General features: G+C 37.3%; 1 protein-coding gene across 2 annotated transcripts in view; it reads left to right on the top strand.

Moving 5' to 3' along the window:
- TFB1M (transcription factor B1, mitochondrial) overlaps positions 1 to 20,836 on the top strand; it is a 59,550-nt gene that overhangs the window by 3,675 nt on the left and 35,039 nt on the right. For both annotated transcript variants that reach the window (XM_007451338.1, XM_007451337.1), the window contains exons 3-4: positions 13,293 to 13,401; positions 14,747 to 14,898. In XM_007451338.1, the coding sequence (XP_007451400.1) occupies positions 13,293 to 13,401; positions 14,747 to 14,898 (261 nt within the window). The remainder of the gene's footprint in view (positions 1 to 13,292; positions 13,402 to 14,746; positions 14,899 to 20,836) is intronic.

The raw sequence follows: 20,836 nt of genomic DNA, 5'->3' as shown, positions 1-20,836 counted from the left end.
TTGTTTCAGCAGGAGAAGAGAAGCCTTGAGTGAGGGGATTGACAGCTGCCTGTGAGAGGTTGTGGTGAGGGAGGATCAGCTTGTTTTGGTTTTCTCTAGAAGGGAACTAAAACAGGTAAGAACTGAGGGAGGCAGACGTGTATTTAAAATGAGGAGGGACTTATATTTTTGAAACAGTGGCAAACAGTGGAACAGATTATATCAGGGATCTTGTAAAGGGAATTCTTCATGGGGGGCACTTAATGCACTTCAAAGGGCCTTTGTTTGATTCCTCTGCAATTCTGAAACTTTAAAAGAGCCCTTAGCCTTTAGTTCATATGAGTAGCAATTTATTAGGCAAGTCCAGCAGAATAATAAAATTATCTACATTGTTACTTTCATACAAGAGGACAAATTGGTTTTAAATTAGGACATTCTGATACTTTTGTATGTATTAATGGATAAATGTTTAATTTCTGCCAGAACAGTTAGAAAAAATTTGTTTGAAAATCTAGGGCTTTGTGTTCATGCCTCTGGAATTTTTTTAGAAACCTAGTGATTTTTTTCTCATTATTTTGCTATTTCTAGTTTTTATGCTTTAAACAATTATGTATTTAGTTTCATCTAATTTTGCCAGCCTTTATTGATAGAATTGGTTTCAGATTTATAACTTTATTTGAGGAAAGAGGGGTGTATCAGTGGGAGGTGGGAGTGATGATATTGTTATTTTTGGTGAGAGCATAAGGTGATAAAAAGAAACTGAATAACACTATGTAATTCCCTGCAGGTTTATTTATCTAACCCTTTTGTGGGCATAGAGAATAAGACTCATCTGACCTTTTTCCCCTTAAAGGGACATCTTAACCCTAAATCTCACGCTCTCTTATGTGTAATTCTTTCTCATTAGGCAGGGAGGTGAATCACATTTCTCATCGCCAGCTTAATTTATATATTCTCCTCTCTGATCTCAACTAAAGATCTTTGAAGACAGACTAAAACACAGCTGTACTCTTCTCACCTGCGCCCCTCCACCGCCTACGCAAGTTCCTACATTCCTAACCTCTGCCTTGTTTTATTTGTCTCATGAGATTTATTATCATCTGACACACTATATGTTCTTTGTTGTCCGTCTCACCCTGTGGAATGTAAGCACCATGAAGGTAGAGATTTTTGTTTGGTTTGTTCCCTGACATGTAAGAGTGCCTGGCACATAGCAGGTGTTCAGTAATGTCTCACGTGGGAGATAAAAAGTTTGTCTCTTTGTCTTTGTAGGGATCTATCTAATTAGCTGATTAAATGTGTTATTTAATGGTGAAAGTGAATAATTGTGTAGCATTGATTATCAAAAGAGTTTTGTGCTTTTTTTCTTAACCATGAAGGTTGATTTCAAGGTAGATTACTGTGCAAGAAATGTGTATTTGACTTCTTTTTTGTTTCTGTAGAAGAGGCAAAGTTAATTTTTAGTGTCTTATATGCAGGAAAGGAATTTACATTAAAAAGAAATGTTGGGTACTAAAATATCAAATAGACTTCTTCTTCCGGTAAAGAATGTTTCACTATGTAAAATCACTTTCTTTTAGAGGTACTAAATTAATCATAAAACTCAGTGAAGGCAGAAGGAGAGTGATCTAGTCTAAGGATTCCATGAGTGATATCTAAGCTAATAGAATTACTTTTTAAAGAAATTGTAATAATTTATAAGATGTCTGCTAGCTGAAAGTATGTCATTTGTAGCTTAATTCAATTCTAAAAATATTATCTCGAGGCAGCCTAAGGGAAAGAACATAGTGATAACAGGTTTCACCATCAGCATGTTGTAATGTAAGAAAACATGTCTAATACGTGGAAGCATTATAGTATGAGTTTGTAGCGAAGAACAGACTGTTAGCATCAAATGGCTTGTGTTTGACTTCACACTCTACCATTTACTATTTATATGACTTTGGGCAGGTAACTCTCTCTGTGCCTTGGTTTGCTCATAGGATTGCTATGGATTAAATGAATGCCTTATCTTAGTGGGTACTCAATACAATTTTTTTTTTTTAAAGAAGTTGTGGGGGGTATGAGTTTATTAATTTATTTTTGCTGTGTTGGGTCTCCGTTTCTGTGCGAGGGCTTTCTCTAGTTGTGGCAAGCGGGGGCCGCTCTTAATCGCAGTGCATGGGCCTCTCACTATCGCAGCCTCTCTTGTCGCGGAGCACAGGCTCCAGACGCGCTGGCTCAGTAGTTGTGGCTCACGGGCCTAGTTGCTCTGCGGCATGTGGGATGCTCCCAGAGCAGGGCTCGAACCCGTGTCCCCTGCATTAGGCAAATTCTCAACCACTGCGCCACCAGGGAAGCCCTCAATACAATTTTTGATACAAGTAATAAATTATCATCCCCGTGTCTTTGGCACTTTTGGTAATTAAGGATTGTTCATGAGACTGCTAATCTGGAAAGAGGTATAGGAGAAAAGTAATGTTATTCCTTTGGAGCACTAGAAAATCCCCAGTGCTCTGGAAACATTGGGACTTTCTCCAGCTCACCAAACTAGTATTGGACATGTGGAGTTTCTTTCTCTCTTACTGTGGTTGCATTTTCTTGTGATTGTGCATAAAACTTAGTTTTTATCATGTACAGTTTATCAACTTTTTTTTAATTTGATGCTTTTTACACCTTAGTTTTAAAATAATTGGCCAAAACTAAGAATTTCTCCTACATTTTCTTTTGGATGTTTTATCTGGATGTGGAATCTTAAAAAGCAACAACAACAAAACAAAAGTGAACTCATAGATGCAGAGAACAGATTGGTGACTGCCAGAGGCTGGGGGTTGGACTGGGTGAAGTTAGTCAAAAGGTACAAACTTCCAGTTATAAGTCCTGGGGATGTAATGTAGAGCATGCTGACTACAGTTAATACTGTACTGTATATGTTAAAGTTGCTAAGAGAATGAATCTTAAAAGTGCTCATCAAAAAAAAAAAAAAAGTGCTCATCACAAGAAGAAAAATTTGTGTGTGGTGATAGTTTCACAGTGTACACATACATCTAATCATCATGTTGTGCCCCGGAAACTAACATAATGTTATATGTTAATTGTATCTCAGTTTTTTAAAAGTTGGATGCTAATTGAGTTGAAAGCTTATTTCCTGAATAATGTACAAATTCTTAGAATCTTAAGCAACATAAGATCCAGTGGTTTTCAAAGTTCAGTTGACCCTAGCACAACACGGATTTGAACGGCAGTGGTCCACTTATACACAATTTTTTTTTCAGTAAATACATGCAGTACTACACAATCCGAGGTTAGTCGAATCTGAGGTTGAACAGGTACAGAGGGCTGATTATGGGACTTGAGTATCTGTGAATTTAGGTATTCTCGGCAGGTCCTAGAACCAATCCCCTGCAGATACCAAGGGATGATTGTAAATGGGAAGGAGAAAAATAAAATCCCTCTCCAATTTTCCAAGTGTTGATTAAGTAGAGACCTTAATTTGGTAGTTAGAGTGCCTCCTCATTGGTTTGCTCCAGGTGAGCCAAATTATAAACTCTGCCAGAACTTGCTCTCCTCTTGTTCTAAACATTCCATGACAAAACAAAATAACAGTGAAAGGCAGAAGTCTCACTTTGATCTTCTTTTTGCACAATGAGAGGAACATGAACCTTGAAAATCTACAAATCTACAGTTTGGAGTAAAATATTACAATAAATCCCTATGAATCACTGGGTAATATTAGTTCCTTACAATGAGCAGAAAAATTATGAAGGTATCTCTAAAATATTTTCGGTAAGGAAACTTTAGACACTAATCTTAGCGAGATCATTCTAACTCTAAATTCTCAAAATGGAGTCCATATAATTTGCTTCCACCTTACCCCATATAAGTGCATGAAATTTTAGCACTTAAATTTAATGCATGTTTCAGAGTCACAGTACTTTGAGAAATTAAAAAAAAAAAAAAGCCAAAACCCAAACTAAGAATTTCTCCTGTGTTCTAGAAGTTTCATAGTTTTAACTTTTACATGTAGGCCTGTGACACATTTTGAGTTAACTTTTGTATATATTGTGATGTAAGGGTAAAGTATTTTTTTTTTTGCACCATTTGTTGAGAATATTCTCTCTTCCTCATTGAGTTGCCTTGTTACTGTTGTCAAAAATCAATTAGCTTTATGTGTGTTGGTCCATATCTGGACTTCCAATTCTGTTTTATTGATCTATAGGTCTGTCTTTTCACCAATACCAATCTGTGTTGATTACCGTAGCTTTATAGTAAGACTTGAGAGCAGGTCATGTAAGTCTTCCAACCTTGTTCTTTTTCAAAATTGTTTTTGATATTCTAGATCTTTTGCATTTCCAAATAGTTTTAAAATCATATTGACAATTTCCACTTTTAAAAAAAAAGCCTCATGTGATTGCTATTGGATTAAAACTGTAGATCACTTTAGGGAGAACTGGCATCTTAATAGTATCGTCTTCTGATGCATGAACGTGACATATTGCCCCATTTATTAGGTTTTCTCTAATTTCATGGCCATGTTTTATAGTTCTTAGTAGACAAGTCTTGCACACCTTTTGTCAGATTTACCCTTAACTATTTCATATTCTTTGATACCGTTGTACATGGTATTGGTTTTTAATTTTAACTCAAAGTTGTTTGTTGTTACTATGTAGAAATACCATTTTTTTTTAGATATTGACTTTGTATCATACAACCTTGCTATACTCACTTATTAGTAGCTGTTTTGTAGATTTCCTTAGTATTGTTTCATATATTAATATTTCATCTGCAAATAAAGACAGTTTCACCTCCTCTATTCCAATCTGTTTGTCACTGTTTTTCTTCATCTTGCACTAAGACCTACAGTACAGTGTTTAACAGAAGTGGTAGGAGTAAACATCCTTGTCTTTCTCGGGTCTTAGGGGAAAAGCATTCAGACTCTTAACCATTGAGTATGAGGTTTTTCCTGGATCTCCTTTTTCCGGCTGAAGAAGGTCCCTTCTGTTCCTAGTTTGCTGAGAAGTTTTTTGTTTGTTTTAAATAATGAATGGATATTGGATTTGCAAGAATACTTTTTCTGAGTTTTTGAGATAATCGTATGGTTTTCTTTTTTAATTAATATAGCAAATTATATTGATTTTTCTAATGGTAAATAAACCATCTGTAGAATCTGTAATGATGTCACCTCTCTCATTCCTGATGTTGGTAATCGGCATATCTCTCTTTACTGATCAGTCTGGCTACAGAGTAGTCAACTTTATTGATCTTAAACAAACAAAAACAGCTCTGGAATCACTGATTTTTCTCTATTTTCTTATTTCATAGATTTCTGCTCTGAAATTTTTGTTCCTCTTGCTTTGGGTTTAATTTGTTCTTTCTGTAGTTTAAGGTGGAAACTAAAGTCATTGATTTGAAGCCTTTCTTATTTTCTTATAGGTGTTAGTACAATAAATTTCCCTCTCAGTATACCTTTAGGAGAATCCCACAAATTTTGATATGTTGTTTTCATTTTCATTGCATTCAGAATACTTTCTAATTTCCTTTTTCTTTTAAATATTTTTTGAGATATTAAAGAAAAACTTTAGCTCAAATTTCCTTTATAGTTTGTTATTTGACTTGCAGATTATTTAGAAGTGTACCATTTAGTTTGCAAATTTGGGGGCTTTTCAGATCTCTTTCTGTTATTCTAGTTTAATTCCATTGTAATCAGAGAACATACTTTGCATGAGTTGAATCATTTTTTATTAATTCAGACTTGTTTATGGCATGTGGAATATGATCTGTCTTGGTAAACGTTTCTTGAAAAGAATATGCATTCTGCTGTTGTTGGATGCAGCATAAATTTCAATTAGGTCAGTTGGCATTACTCAAGTCTTCTATCTCCTTAGTGATTTTCTGTCTACTTGTTCAATCATTGAGAGAAAGGTATTGAAATCTTGTACTCTAATTGAAGATTTGTCTGTCTCTCCTTGCAGTCCTATCAGTTTTTGTTTCACCTGTTTTTAAACACCGTTTTTAGGTGCATAAACATTTAGGGTTGTTATATCTTTGTTATGGATTGGCTTCTTTATCAATTTGAAATGAACTTCCTGATCCTTGGTGATATTCTTTCCTCTGAAATCTACATTGTCTGATATTAATATAGCCATTCCATCTTTCTTTTGATTAGTGTTAGAATGGTATATCTTTTCCACCCTTTTTACCTATTTCTGTTTTTATATTTTAAGTGTGTTTCTCAGAGGCAAGTGTGTGGTGGGTCTTGCATTTTTCCCACCACTCTGGCCATCTCTGCCTTATGTATTAGTTTTCTATTGCTGCTGTAACAAATTACCACAAATTCAGTAGCTTAAAATGACAGATTTTTCTCTTACAGTTCTGGGTGTCAGAAGTCTAAGAGCAAGGTCAGCAGGGCTGTATTCTGCTGGCGGCTTCAGGGGAGAATGTTTCCTTGCCTTTTTCAGCTTCTAGAGGCCAACTGCCATCATTAGCTCATGTACCTCTCACTAACACATCTCTACTATTGCCTCTAATCCTCCTGCCTCTCATCACCTTTGTGATTACATTGGGCCCACTTGGATAATTTAGGCTTATTTCCCCATCTCAAGATCTTTTTTTTTTTTTTTTTTTTTTTTTGCGGTACGCGGGCCTCTCACTGCTGTGGCCTCTCCCGTTGCGGAGCACAGGCTCCGGACGCGCAGGCTTAGCGGCCATGGCTCACAGGCACAGCCGCTCCACAGCACGTGGGATCTTCCCAGACCGGGGCATGAACCCGTGTCCCCTGCATCGGCAGGCAGACTCTCAACCACTGCGCCACCAGGGAAGCCCTGCTGTCATTCTTATCTTTGCTTCTGTCTTTTTCCTCTGGCTGTTTTTAAGATTTTTTTTTCTTTGTCACTGGTTTTGAGCATTTTCATCATGATGTGCCTTCGTGTCATTGTCTTCATGTTTCTTGCCCGTGGGGCAGTGAGAGCTTCTTGGATCTGCAGGTTTTCCTGCACTTCCTGTTGTCCAGTGTCTGAATATTATTGCCTCAATTATTTTGTCCGTTTCTCATTTAAGGCAAAAGAATGTATCTGGTCTCCTGTATTTCATCTTGACCAGAGTAAGAAGCTCTAGGAGTCTTCCTAACGGTTAAGTTATGTGTTTATTTCATGGAATTTTGGAGATAGTAAGGCATTGATTATTGTTAGTATTACCTCTGGGATTTTATAGTAGGTAAATAGAGTGATTATTTCTTGATAGGCAAAGTAGAGAGTTCATGGCATTGAGAATCAAATAGGCTGATGTTCAAATATCATATATGTCACTTACTAGCTTTGTGACCCTGAGCTTGCCTTTGAATCTTTTGTAGCTTCAGCTTTCTCATCTGCAGCATGGGAATGATAGTTATCTTTCGTGGTTATTACAAGGATAGATAGAAATTTATGTAAAGAGCCTGGCCTATTGCCAGTAGTCAATGAACGGTTGCTATTATAATTATTCTCCTTCCCTGTCGTCCTGTAAAGGGACATATAAAGTAATCTAGTCATCTTGACAAAAGGAGCTGTTTTTAATCAGAGGTAGTAGAATTTTGAAATTCTTTCCTTGCTAGCAAATTTTAAATAAGGAGGACTTTCTGTTGTCATAATTACATACTTTACACATGTAAGTTACTTGATATAGCTATAACCATAGTTAATCATAACATAGCACTCAACCAGTTAGCAGAAGGTTGACTTAGAGCCAAAGTGATTTCCTAGTCCACTGTAAGTTGTAAGTACAGAGATCAATGCTAGAAGCAGACCCACTGACAAGAGCAAGAAGTAACAATTATTACTGTGGCAGAAAAGCTATAAAAAGCAAACGTAAAACTGAAAAAAAGCACAGCACTAAGGGATCATAACCATCGAGGCCATTGCTCTACAGGCAACAGTGACCCAAGTCATCAAGAAAAGGGTGAAATCGGGTGCGTTGTTCGTGGGTTAGGAAGAGAATTGTGCAATACAGTTTAGAAAGATTTCCATCTGTATGTTTCTGTTTAAGAAATGTTAACACCTAAAGGAGTTACATTGGTTGAATAGAAAATTTATTAAATCAAACATCTAATTCCTTGATGAGTCTGAGTGAGTTTCTACTGTACATGTTCTGGTCCTGTTTAAAAAGCAAAGCAGGCTGACTTTTTGAAATCATGCTGTAATCTTCACCCTTAGAAAAGTCGTTTGTAACATCTTAAATTCCTTTTGAATAATAGCATTAGTCTTTTCTCTGTGTTCTATATAATAAAAAAACTTTTTTTCACCTATTGTGTTTCATACTGTAGATTCATTATCATATAGTTTGCCTAACAGTTTTGTCCAGCCCTTATTTAAACAGTGTTTGGGTTCCTACTTTGTGGCAAGTTAGAAGGAAGTTAATATCACTGGGCTGGGTAGTTAATCTTTAGCCCTCTGTACAGTGTTGGCTGTCATGAGCCCCTCACCATGAGAAGGTGGTGTAAAACACACAAAATGGCTGTTTGATACAGTTTTTCTCAAGGAATTGGTAATTGGGCATAAGTACCTTATAATTGGGTATAAGTTCAAATTAGATAACCAGCAAACTATCTAGTTAGACCATAGCTACTTGCCCCCCACAGAAAGCATTCGCTAAGACCTTGACTTGTTAGAGGAGAGAGATTTTTCGGTGACCGTGTGAAGAATACTTTTGCATTTGTTTTCTCACTTTTATTAAAGGCATTCTCTGTTTGTTCCTTGTACCCTTTACAAAAAAACTTAATACCAGAAAAACACATGATCTCTTGGAAACTGGTTATAATTACTTCCAATACTGAGTGAAAATGATATAATTCAGTATGTCAGCTGTGAGATCTAACATCTCCAGGATTGTTACGATGTAAAGCTCTCATGATTTTTACATGCATGTTTCTCCTATCGTGGTTTGGCTTTCTTTCTTCTTTTACAGCCTTATTTAATGAATATTTTTTTTTTTTTTTTGCGGTACACGGGCCTCTCACTACTGTGGCCTCTCCCGCTGCGGAGCACGGGCTCCGGACGCGCAGGCTCAGCGGCCATGGCTCACGGGCCCAGCCGCTCCGCGGCACGTGGGATCTTCCCGGACCGGGAAATGAACCCGCGTCCCCTGCATCGGCAGGCGGACCCTCAACCACTACGCCACCAGGGAAGCCCCAATGAATATTTTTTATTCAAAGCTTACTCATGCCTCATTTTGGAAGAATATAGGATTGGAAACTAAAATAAAAATGATATAATAATTTGAGTGTCTGTATAAATACCCATTTGGCTGTAATCAAGTGTGTGCATTCATAGTCAGCTGTGCCTTTGAGCACATTCTGAGGCAACACCTCCAATGCTTTGCAGTGTTTTTCTTGAAGGGTTGTAATCGTGATCTTTCCCACCCCTTCATCATTCCCCAAATATCATTATGATAATGAAAACATTTTCCTCTATTAGTGGTTAGTTAGAAGGTCTTTTTGTGTCATTGCTGAATATCGTCAGGTGTTGAAATGGCTGCTGTCTGTAATCATACTGTCATTTCAGTTTGTATAGCATTTTCTTTTTTTTGGCCTCCATAATTGCTTCAGGGCCTTCCCATAAAACTGAACACCAGCATTCATTCCTTCTGCAGTGGGAGTGGGAAAGGGGAAGATTAAGCTACAGAGTGGTCCTGGCAAAGGTAGACCTTTTAAAGAGCAGGACGACTTGCTGTTTCACTGACTGACACTTAAGCCTGAAGGGGAATCCAAAAAAAAAAAAAGCAACTTTAAACTTAGAAAAGGAAGGTGAATGTGTATTATATCAGGTTTCTGGTATGCAGCTGTGTGTGTCAAGGTGGAAAAAAACATTTCAAACTTGGTTGAGTTATCAGAGCATGTAAATTAATGCCCAAAAGCCAAATTTACATTGTTTTAATCTTAATTACTGATTACTTCATTACTTTCTATATATTGACATGTGAAACATAAGCTTTTAGTTCTGCCTCTTCGTTTTTGGTATGCTTATTTGTTTTAATTATGTGAAGCATAATTATAGAAAACAATTTTAAGTTCTTCATTGATGGTAGATGCAATCATTAAATACACAGTTTTTATACAGTAAGAACCTGTCCCATAGAGAGCTATCTCCTTTTTTATTTTTATGGTGTATTGAGGTTATTATATTTTCTAAGATTAATTGTCTGGAACTCATCAGATTAAGTTTTAGCAAATCATGGTAACTTAAAATAGTCCATAAGTACATTAATATTGGAGGTACGCAATTATTTTTGCTGAACTACCATGGCTAAATGTATCAAAGCAGATGATTCCCAGACTTAAAATGTTTAGCCTCTAATTAGTATATGCATTTCTCAACTTCTAATTGCTTTATCAGTGAAATAAATCTTTGCAAGTTTCTGGACCCTACAAATTTTGGGAGCCCCGAATCTGACAGGCTAGGAGAGGAGTATTCCAGCTTCACAGAAAACTGAATGCCATTTCAGCATTCACTTATTCATTCACTTATCAAATATATATGAAGCACTACTATGTACTATTGCAGCTGCAGGGGATATTAAGGTAGATAAGAAACAGGTGCCCTTAAGGGACCTATGTTGTTGCAGGGAAAAGAAACTTAAATATACATAATTGTAATACACAGTGCTCTAAAGAAGCATGTGCAAGGCACATTGTTGCCCCAAAGCTGTAAGTGATCTACAACTGGGTGCCCTGGTCCATGTCTCCTCTCTGGCTTCTGTGGTGGTGCTTTCGTCCTTCCTCAGTTGCCTCAGTTAGTGAAGAGGAGGGTTAGGAGAATTAGTTAGCTTTAATTGAGCTAGAGGGGAAGGTCCAAGGGATGCTCAGGGCAAAAGTTCCTTGAATTGGAGCCAAGGTTCTCTGAGCTCCCTGAGCTGAGATTTAATGTGGGAAGAGGGTTACCTCTTCCTTTGTAACCTACTTTAGATGTGTTTGTTTTCATTGATTTTAGTCACTCCTGCATGTTGAGCTTTATAAGCTCAGGGATTGCATCTGTTTTTTTTTGTTGTTGTTTGTTTTTTAACTAAGGACTTCAAGAATCAAGTTTTGTGTTGGATCCAGGGCACTTAACACAATGCAAATTTATAGATGGCTTAGCTGTAAGGCTCTTTTTAGTTAGGTGCCAGCACTTCAGTATTGTAAGAGCATTTCTTAAGATGTGATGCGAAGATGGATGAGATGGAGGGGGAAAAAAAGAAGATAAAGGAAAGAGTACGTTTTTCCTTTATTTATTTTTCTTTTTTACTCAGAAAAACTGAAGAAAGAGGAAGGAAAGCAAATAGTGGAAGATAGAAATAGGCTGGGAGGTAGCTTTTGTTAAAACACGCAGGGTGGGCTTCCCTGGTGGCGCAGTGGTTGAGAGTCCGCCTGCCGATGCAGGGGACACGGGTTCGTGCCCCGGTTCGGGAAGATCCCACATGCCGTGGAGCGGCTGGGCCCGTGAGCCATGGCCGCTGAGCCTGCACGTCCGGAGCCTGTGCTCCGCAACGGGAGAGGCCACAACAGTGAGAGGCCCGCGTACCACACACACGAAAAAAAACCCATACAGGGTAATTCATTAGGTTGCAAGTGCCTGTGGACCAGAAGTACTTTAGGGTACTCTGGGCAAGGAAGTGATTCAGACTCTGCCACGTACAGCTTGGCGACGGCACATGACTTTCTGCTTGTTTGACTCTAGTTGTCGATTAAGTTAAAGATCTTGGTAATATGTAGAATCCTTTGTATATACTTAGGCTACAAAGATTTAGTTGAATTAAGTCCATCTTTCCTATGATTTGCTCCTAATTAATTCTCAGTATTTCATTATAATGTCCTTAGTCTCTAATTTATTTTTTATCAATAATTTTTAATTGAAGTATGGTTGGCTTACAGCGTTTTGTTAGTTTCTGTTGTACGGCAAACTGGTTCGGTTATACGTATATATACATTCTCTTTTTATATTATTTTCCATTATGGTTTATCATAGGATATTGAATATAGTTCCCTGTGCTACACAGTAGGACCTTGGTGTTTATCCATCCTACGTATAATAGTTTGAATCTGCTAACCCCAAACTCCCAATCCTTCCATTCCCCACTCCCCCTTCCTCCCTTGGCAACTACCAGTCTGTTCTCTATGTCCGTGATTCTGTTTGTTTCAAGATAGGTTCATTTGTGTCATATTTTAGATTCTACATGTGTTATCATATGCTATTTGTCTTTTTCTTTCTGACTTCACTTAGTATGATAATCTCTAGTTGCATCAGTGTTGCTGCAAATGGCATTATTTCGTTCTTTTTTGTGGCTGAGTATAGTATTCCATTGTATATATGTACCACATCTTCTTTATCCATTCATCTGTCGATGGACATTTAGGTTGTTTCCATGTCTTGACTATTGTGAATAGTGCCACTATGAACATTAGGGTGCATGTATCTTTTTGAATTATAGTTTTGTCTGAATATATGCTCAGGAGTGGGATTGCTGGGTCATATGGTAATTCTATTTTTAGTTTTCTAAGGAACCTCCATACTGTTTTCCACAGTGACTGCACCAACTTACATTCCCACCAACAGTGTAGGAGGGTTCCCTTTTCTCTACACCCTCTCCAGCGTTTGTTATTTGTAGACTTTTTAATGGTGGCCGTTCTGACCGGTGTGAGGTGATACCTCATTGCAGTTTTGATTTCCATTTCTCTAATGATGAGCAGTGTTGAACATCTTTTCATGTGCCTGTTGGCCATCTGTATGTGTTCTTTGGAGAAATGTCTGTTTAGGTCTTCTGCCCATTTTTTGGATTGGGTTTTGTTGTTGTTGTTGAGTTGTATGAGCTGTTTGTATATTTTGGAAATTAAGCCCTTGTGGGTCACATCATTTGCAAATATTTTCTCCCGTTCTGTAGGTTGTATTTTTGTTTATGGTTTCCTCTGCTGTGCAAAAGCTTGTAAGTTTGATTAGGTCCCATTTGTTGATTTTTGGTTTTATTTCTGTTGCCTTGGGAGACTGCTTCGTCTGTAATTTAAAAAGACAGGTAAGAGTTGAGTTTTTGCCAAATCTGTACAGAAATACAAGTCATTCTGCGGGTCAGAATTAAGATAATGTATTATTTGTGATATTATAAGCTATTGTTATACTAGTGTCTGCCACTATCCCCAGTCATTCTTATGTGTTGAAAGTCAAACACCGCAGTTGCCCGTTGCAGTGGACCCAGCATGCTATTAGTTCATTAATGATCATTCTTAGTCTGGCTTTTCAGATTTATTTAATGATGCACAGACTTGAAGAAAAAAAATTAGTTCTACTCTTCTCCAAAGTGTATGAGCTCATTTTATTGACCTTTTTGTAAACTAGATGCTTTCTGATGCAGCACCTGGAAAACTGAGAATTGTCCATGGAGATGTCCTGACATTTAAGATAGAAAGGGCTTTTCCAGAAAGTCTCAAAAGACAGTGGGAGGATGGTAAGTGACTTTGGGTTGGTTTTCTTATTTTTTTTGTAATTATTTAGATCACAAATATTTATGTTATTTATTATACATTATAAATGTTTATTATATATTTATACTAAAAATTAAATGAATAGAATTAAATAGGTAATGCGCATTGCAATTTTTTTCTGCTTTTTCACTTTGTTCCAAAGTAAGATAAAGTAATTTGCTTTTATAATTCTAATTTATTTACCCGATATTTTTCAAATATTTTGGGTTCTGTTCAAATAAACTTTCTATTTTTATGATACCATATAAGGATGGAATGAACTATAAAGTGTTACTTTTTCCAAGTGGTGAAAAAAGAAGTGTTTTAGTGAACCAAGCTGTACCCACACCTTTCTAACTTTATTTCCATTGTCTTTCACATTCAGTGACTAACCAAGGTGCTCTTCATTCACAGACAGTGTTTACTGGGTACCTGCTATGTGCCAGCTCCTTGGAATACATAGATAAATGGGGTGTGTTTCTTGCCCATAAAACCCCTCAACACCTGGAGGAGCAATTCTGGCATGCCCCCACGGCTGCCCCCCCCTTGTCTCTGGCCGCTGCATGCCAGGCTCCCACTGTCCTCTTCTCGGCACCAGCCTTCAGGTTTCTGCCTGCCCAGCCCGTCACAGACACAGTGACAACCGACCTAACTGCCTGCTTCAAACCATCTCAAGTTCCCTGGCATTAATCTGACTGTTACTCTCTTCTAGACTATTTCTCTGCTCCTGTCTTCCCTGATACCAGGCGCTCCTATTCCTCCTTTTACATTGTTGGGAGCTTTCTCTAACTATTCTTTGCTGGTGGTTATTTTTCCACCTGCATCTTACATGTTGTTTCTGAGATGGGGGGGAAGGGGTGGAATCTGCTGTTCTCATGCAGCAGGTTTGCCTGGATTACTCCTCCCCTGTGGTTTCACTTACCATATATATACTGCACACATTTAAACTTCATGTCCAGCCTGTATCCCCTGCCTAGGTATCTGACAGCTTCATCTGGGTGCCCCATAGGAACTTTGACCTCATCATGTCCAAAGCAAATGATCTTTTCCCTCAAACCAGTTCTTTTTCATATTTTTCCTAAGCCAAAACCTGAAGACTTTGACTGACTGAATAGTAATTAGGTAGGATTTTTTTTCCTTGATAATTCAAAGCGGATTGTGAGAAAACATTGCTTCTGAAGAGTAAATGGGCTGGAAAATACTCAGCCATATCTTTTTGTATATTTTTGTTTGATGCTGTTAATATCCAGTTTGATTTTACTCTTAGCTAAAATTGTATTCAGAATATATTGATGAAATAATCCAAGTTTTTTTTCTTATGCCATCCAGATCCTCCAAATGTACATATTATTGGAAATCTGCCTTTTAGTGTATCAACTCCACTGATTATCAAATGGCTTGAAAATGTTTCTCATAGAAATGGACCTTTTGCTTATGGCAGAACCCAGATGACTTTGACTTTTCAAAAGGAAGTGGCAGAGGTAAGTTTTAACTTTTTCTGGCTATTTTTTCATGTGATCAAATTACCAAATAAAACAAAGAATGTGATAATTTGGAGTTGAGAAAGGGAAGGGGGCTGCATATCTTATTATTCAATAGATAGACTTTGATTCAGCTAATAAGCCTGCTAGGCATTCCCATGGCTGGAGTGTTCCAAGTTTGTCTCTCTAGAAAATAAACCCTCAGGGCAGATGAGAGCAGTTTTTGAAGTGCAGAGGTTTAAGGAGGGAATCTGTAGACTATAAGCATTTTTTTAAAAATTTCATTATGACATATAAATACAAAAGAGTATATAATGTATATGCATGGCTTTGTGTGTGTATGGCTTAATAAAAAGAACATGAATCTCTACCACCCAAGTCAAGTTAATAATTAAATTATAAACATCTTTGACACCCTCTTGTATACCTCATTCTGATTACATCTCCTGTCCCCCACCTGCTACCAAGATAATCTATACCATGAGTTTGCGAATTATTATTCCCTGCATAGTTTATCGCATAGATTCTTATCTGTAGAATTAATATACTTTAGTTTTGTCCGTTTTTTAACTTTATACAGGTGGGTTCATACAACGTGTATTCTTTGTATTCTTTTTATCCTGATCTGCTCATGTTCATAGCTGTAGTTTATTTGTACAGCTATTTACTACCCACTCTTTGACTATTTATCTGTCAGATTTATCTGTCCATATTCCTGTTTTGGGACCCTGCATTAGTTCCAGTGTTTCATTATCACAAACAACTGTCATGAACGTTCCTATTTTGATGTCAACTGGTGCACATAGGCAAGATTTATTTAGGGTATAAACCTGAAAGTGGCAGTGCTGGATCATTCTGCAGCTTTAAATTTACCACTCTTTTCTGCAGTGTCTAATCCGTTGTTAATTTTACTCAGTTTATTTTTCATTTCAGATATTGTATTTTTATCTCTAAAAGTTTCATTTGAGTCTTATTATATCTTCCCTTTCTCTCATTATGTTCATGCTTTCCTTGGCATCCTTATGCATATGTATAATATCTGTAATAGTTATTTTAAGATCTTTGCCTACTAATTTCATTACCTCTGTCATTTCTGTACTGTTTTACCAGTTGACTTTGCCCACCCTCTTTGCTATGGGTCCCGTTTTTCCGCTTCTTTGCAAGCCTGATAATTTTTGACAAGATACTGGATATTCTGAGGTTTTTGTTTTTTTAATGTTGGGGATGCTTCTGGCATCTAGTGGATAGAGGTTAGGGATGCTGATAAACATCCTTCAGTGTTCAGTCCCCCACAACAAAGAAGTATTCGGCACTCACCAGCCCAAAATGTCAATAACGCCACAGTTGGAAAAACTTTGTTTTAGATTATTTGGCTATAAAATCCATCACAAAAATTAGGACCCTTTTGTGTTTGTTAGAAACTCTAAGATGACATCCTCTTTTTCCTAAGGTCCTAGTCGTCTCCTCCTCGTGACTGTTAATTCTCTTCTGTTGGTTTGAATTGAGGCCATGCTAATAGTTCTTCTTTTCTCAGCTTTTGGATTTGTCCTTGGTTTTTCTTTCTCAGCTGACATGATTATTATGGTATTTCTGTTCTTCAGTAACACAATAGAAATGCAAAATACTATATACTCTGATTCTTTGCGGGGAAAGAGCAAAGGAACAGAGGCTGAAGAGGTGGGATAACATTTTCAATGACTCAGTGCCAGTTGTGCTTATTAATAATAGTGTTGCTTCCACTTAACCGTATGCAATTATTTTTCTTTAACAAAAAGTTGATTTTAGTATTAATATTGAGAAGAGTTTATATTGAGTCTGTAATTAACGGAATGCTTTAGAAGTGTAGATAACACTGCTCCCCTGACTGATTTTTGCAAGTGAAAGTTTCAGTGGGAGACTAAGCAGCATTCTCTTATGTAACCTCTGTTCTTGACACTGTCATATTTGTAATTTTGTATTTAGCCACAGAAAGCACTTTGAAACATTTGCTTGGCTTGGCTTTGTGAGTTACAGAACAGAAATGAGCTTGTTCCTCTTAAGACTACAGGGTGTAAATTTAAGAATTCAGCTCACACATTACGAGGCGTGTAGACAGTTTAAAGTTACAGCTCATAAAATAGAATCAGACTGTGTAGCAATAAATGAGGCCTTAACAAATCTCATCGAACCTCATAGATGATGAAACTGAGGTTCCAAGTAGCTTAATGTCTTCCACAGGTTGTGCAGCTCGTTACAGGGAAAGCTGAACTTGAACACGGGTCATATGTTTTCTGCTGAAGTCGCGATGTTCGCGTTCTTTCTGTGACCGGACCTGTGGTCTTTTCCTTCTGGGTGCAGCATCAGGCTCTTCATCTCCTGCCATCTCCAGGGGACCCTGGCTGGTGAATGGTCACATCCCTGGCGGGGAGGGAATCACCTCTCCATTAATTATCTAGTTCTCATCGTCCCTGGTGTTTGGCTGTGCAGCTTCTCAAGTATAAGCCTAATTTTTCTATTTGTACTTATAATTATTTTAGATGAATAGGAAAATACATAACACTGTCCTTGTGAATTCTTTGACCCGTTGTTTTTCTTATACTCAATCAGAATTTTTTAAAAGCATAAGTGTTAAGAGTTTTTCTTTTTACTGAAAAATTACCTGGTTTGATTCCCTGGGCTTTTGCTTTTCAGATCTATCCTGTGACGGAGTTTGAATTTTCATAGCTTTACCTGTAATACATCTATCAAAGAAACATCAATTCATGTTTGAATGGTTGATCGACCGTTTAACTCTTATGCTGGCGTTTAATGAAATCTTTTTGCAGAGCTTTCTGATTTGTGGCTTGAATTTTTCCTTAATAAATTAGGGACAGGTATGTGTGCCGCTTTCTTCTAAGTTATAAGATATGATTCACATATTTTCATCTCCACAGCCTGTGTGTATATTTGCTACAAAGATTGGATGGGTTACATTGGATACGTGTCCATCAGGACACCCCTTCCCCTGGCATAACTGGATACATAGCACTCTAGATGAAAGATATTGTACTTAAAATGTGTCTTTATAGCAAATTAGCTGACCATCCATGCCTCCCTGGTTTGCTTTTTGGTTAAAGTGATTTTTAAATTCTCCTCAGTGGGAACACACCTTTCAGATGTAAAGTAAAATACTGGAAGAAAATCCAGGATGAGATAATTTTTTAAGTCTGGGCATTTCTTTTGTTTTTTTTTCTAATTTTGTGATTATGTTCATGCTGCATTTTAGTTTTACACAGCTGCTTTGAATTGTGCCAGTTTGCACAATGCACTTTAAAAATTTTGAATCTTATGCCAGTGGTAAAGTTCCTTTTTTCTTTATAAAGAACTAGAAATATTTTTGACCATTTGATCCATAAGCTTATTCTTTAACTTAAATCTATACTTCCATTATTTGTCTTTGTTTTTGATATTTGCATGAGAATATGTACAGTTCTTGGCTTTACATTTTAGAAGGGAAGAATTTATTTTGTTATATATACTGTAGCAACTCATCACTTGTCTTGAACTTTACTTCCCGGTAATTTTAACTGTCCAAATACAGACAAGAGCCAGATAATCTAAAGTAAAAAGGGTTGAGATGAGGGATGGCTTCTAAGTAACAAAATATGCTACAAAATCTACGGTTAACTTTGCCCATAGGAAATTTTCTCAGCATCTCAGATTAAAGCCTATTTTTAAATCTTACCTAAGGCAAAGCTTTTACAAGCCAAATTATGTGGTGTTCATGCCCACAGCTGGTTAGGAGCAGCAAAGTAAAAGGGACTATTAGAGTTTGACACGTGACAGTGAAGCAGGAAAGAGAAACACCCAGCACAGTAAATATATTGGGTTGGCCAAAAGATTCCTTCGGTTTTTAAGTAAAAATAAAAGACACATTTTTCATTTTTACCAAGAACTTTATTGAACGATGTACTCCACTACCTTCTGCCATTTTTCAGGCAACTTCACAATTCCATCTTCCCAAAACTTTTTATCTTTTTCAGCAAAGAACTGTTCCAGGTGCCTTTTACAGTCTTCCAAGGAATTGAAATTTTTTCCTTTAAGAGAATTTTGTAAAGACCGAAGTAATCGGAAATCCAAAGGTGCAAGGCCTGGTGAATATGGCGGAGGAATCAGAACTTCGCAGCCAAGCTGTAACGGTTTTTGCCTGGTCATCAGAGAAACATGTGGTCTTGCATTGTCCTGATGGAAGATTATGCGTTTTCTGTTGACTAATTCCAGACACTTTTCATTGAGCGCTGCTTTCAGTTGGTCTAATTGGGAGCAGTACATGTTGGAGTTAATCGTCTAGTTTTCTGGAAGGAGCTCACAATAGAGGACTCCCTTCCATTCCCACCATGTACACAACATCACCTTCTTTGGATGAAGACCAGCCTTTGGAGTGGTGGTGGTTCATTTCACTTGCCCCACAATCTCTTCCATTCCACATTATTGTGCAGTATCTACGTTTCATCACCCACCACAATTTGTTTTAAAAACGGAGCGTTTTCCTTACATTTAAATAGAGAATTGCATGCGGAAATACAGTCAAGGTTTTTTTCACTTAACTTACGTGGTACCCAAACAACAAAGCGTAGAATATAACCAAGCTGGTGCAAATGATTTTCAGCACTTGATTTGTATATGTTGAGTGTGTTGGCTAGCTCCTGGGTGGTATAATGTTGAGTTCTCAATTAATGTCTCGATTTGATCACTATGAACTTCAGCTGGTCTACCTGACCGTGGAGCATCGTCCAGCGAGAAATCTCCAGCACGAAACTTCACAGACCACTTTTGACACATTTGATCAGTCACAGCACCTTCTCCATACAGTGGCACACATCTTTTTTTGCGTTTCAGTTCCGTTTTTACCTTTCTTGAAATAATAAAGCATAATATTCAGAAGATGTCGCTTTTTTCTTCCATCTTCAATATTAAAATGGCCACACAAAAATTTACCAGTTTTGGTAAGTTTTTTTAATGCACGCTGATATGACAGCTGTCACAATCTAACAAATCTGTTTTGAATGTAGTTAAAGACAGCTGAGTGCTACTAGAGCCATCTTGCGGTGGGGCGGGGCGGAGGAGGGGGACAAATGAACTTCTTGGCCAACCCAGTGACTCAAAAAGCGCTCCGTCTTTGACTGTTTAGTAGTATGGCACAGCACAGGCATACCTGGCCCCAGGATTATTCCAGTAATTGTTGGTATTTGTAATGTTGACTCCGTCATTCAAAAGAGATTTAGAATGTCCAGGGAGTTCTAAGAACGTAGAGAAGCAGGCTACATTTTAGAAATATAAGTATGCCTAATTTTTTTATCCACCACTCAGCTTTGTCCAATCTTAATATACTGCCATATTTTTCATATCTTTTTAAGAAATAAAATAGATATGTTTGGAGCCCTCTTCTGTCCCCCTTTTCCCTCCTGTGAATTGAACTGTCTTAAAATTGATATTATGCCCATGAACATGTTTTGCTTACTCTACAGATATAGATAGATATACACATGCACATAGAGAGTAAACAATAAAATAATCTTTTGAAGTTATTACTTCAAATATGTAATACTGTACATATTTTCTGTCAGTTATTGTTTACTCTATTTGGGATTGATGTTGGTGTCTCTTGTTATTCATTGTAACTATTATTTAGCATTCCATTGTCAAAATTACCACAGTTTAATTATTCACCTATTGATGGACCTTTATGCTTTTCCACTTTTTTTTGGATACTACATATAATGTTGCAGTGAATATCCCTGTACATATCTCCCTGTGAAGCAGGTCTCTAGGATATATTCATAAAGGTAGACCTAAAGGATCATAAGGGTTTACCCAACTTTAGCTTTGCTGTATATATTGCCAGATCATAGGCCACAGTGCTTGTGCCAATTTCCCGTCTCACTAGCGGCGTATGGGAATTCCTGCTGCTCCGTATGGT

The sequence above is a fragment of the Lipotes vexillifer genome, unplaced genomic scaffold (genome assembly GCF_000442215.2).
Source record: "Lipotes vexillifer unplaced genomic scaffold, Lipotes_vexillifer_v1.1 scaffold935, whole genome shotgun sequence".
Classification (NCBI taxonomy): Eukaryota; Metazoa; Chordata; class Mammalia; order Artiodactyla; family Lipotidae; genus Lipotes; species Lipotes vexillifer.
This window is presented reverse-complemented; position numbering and strand designations above follow the sequence as displayed.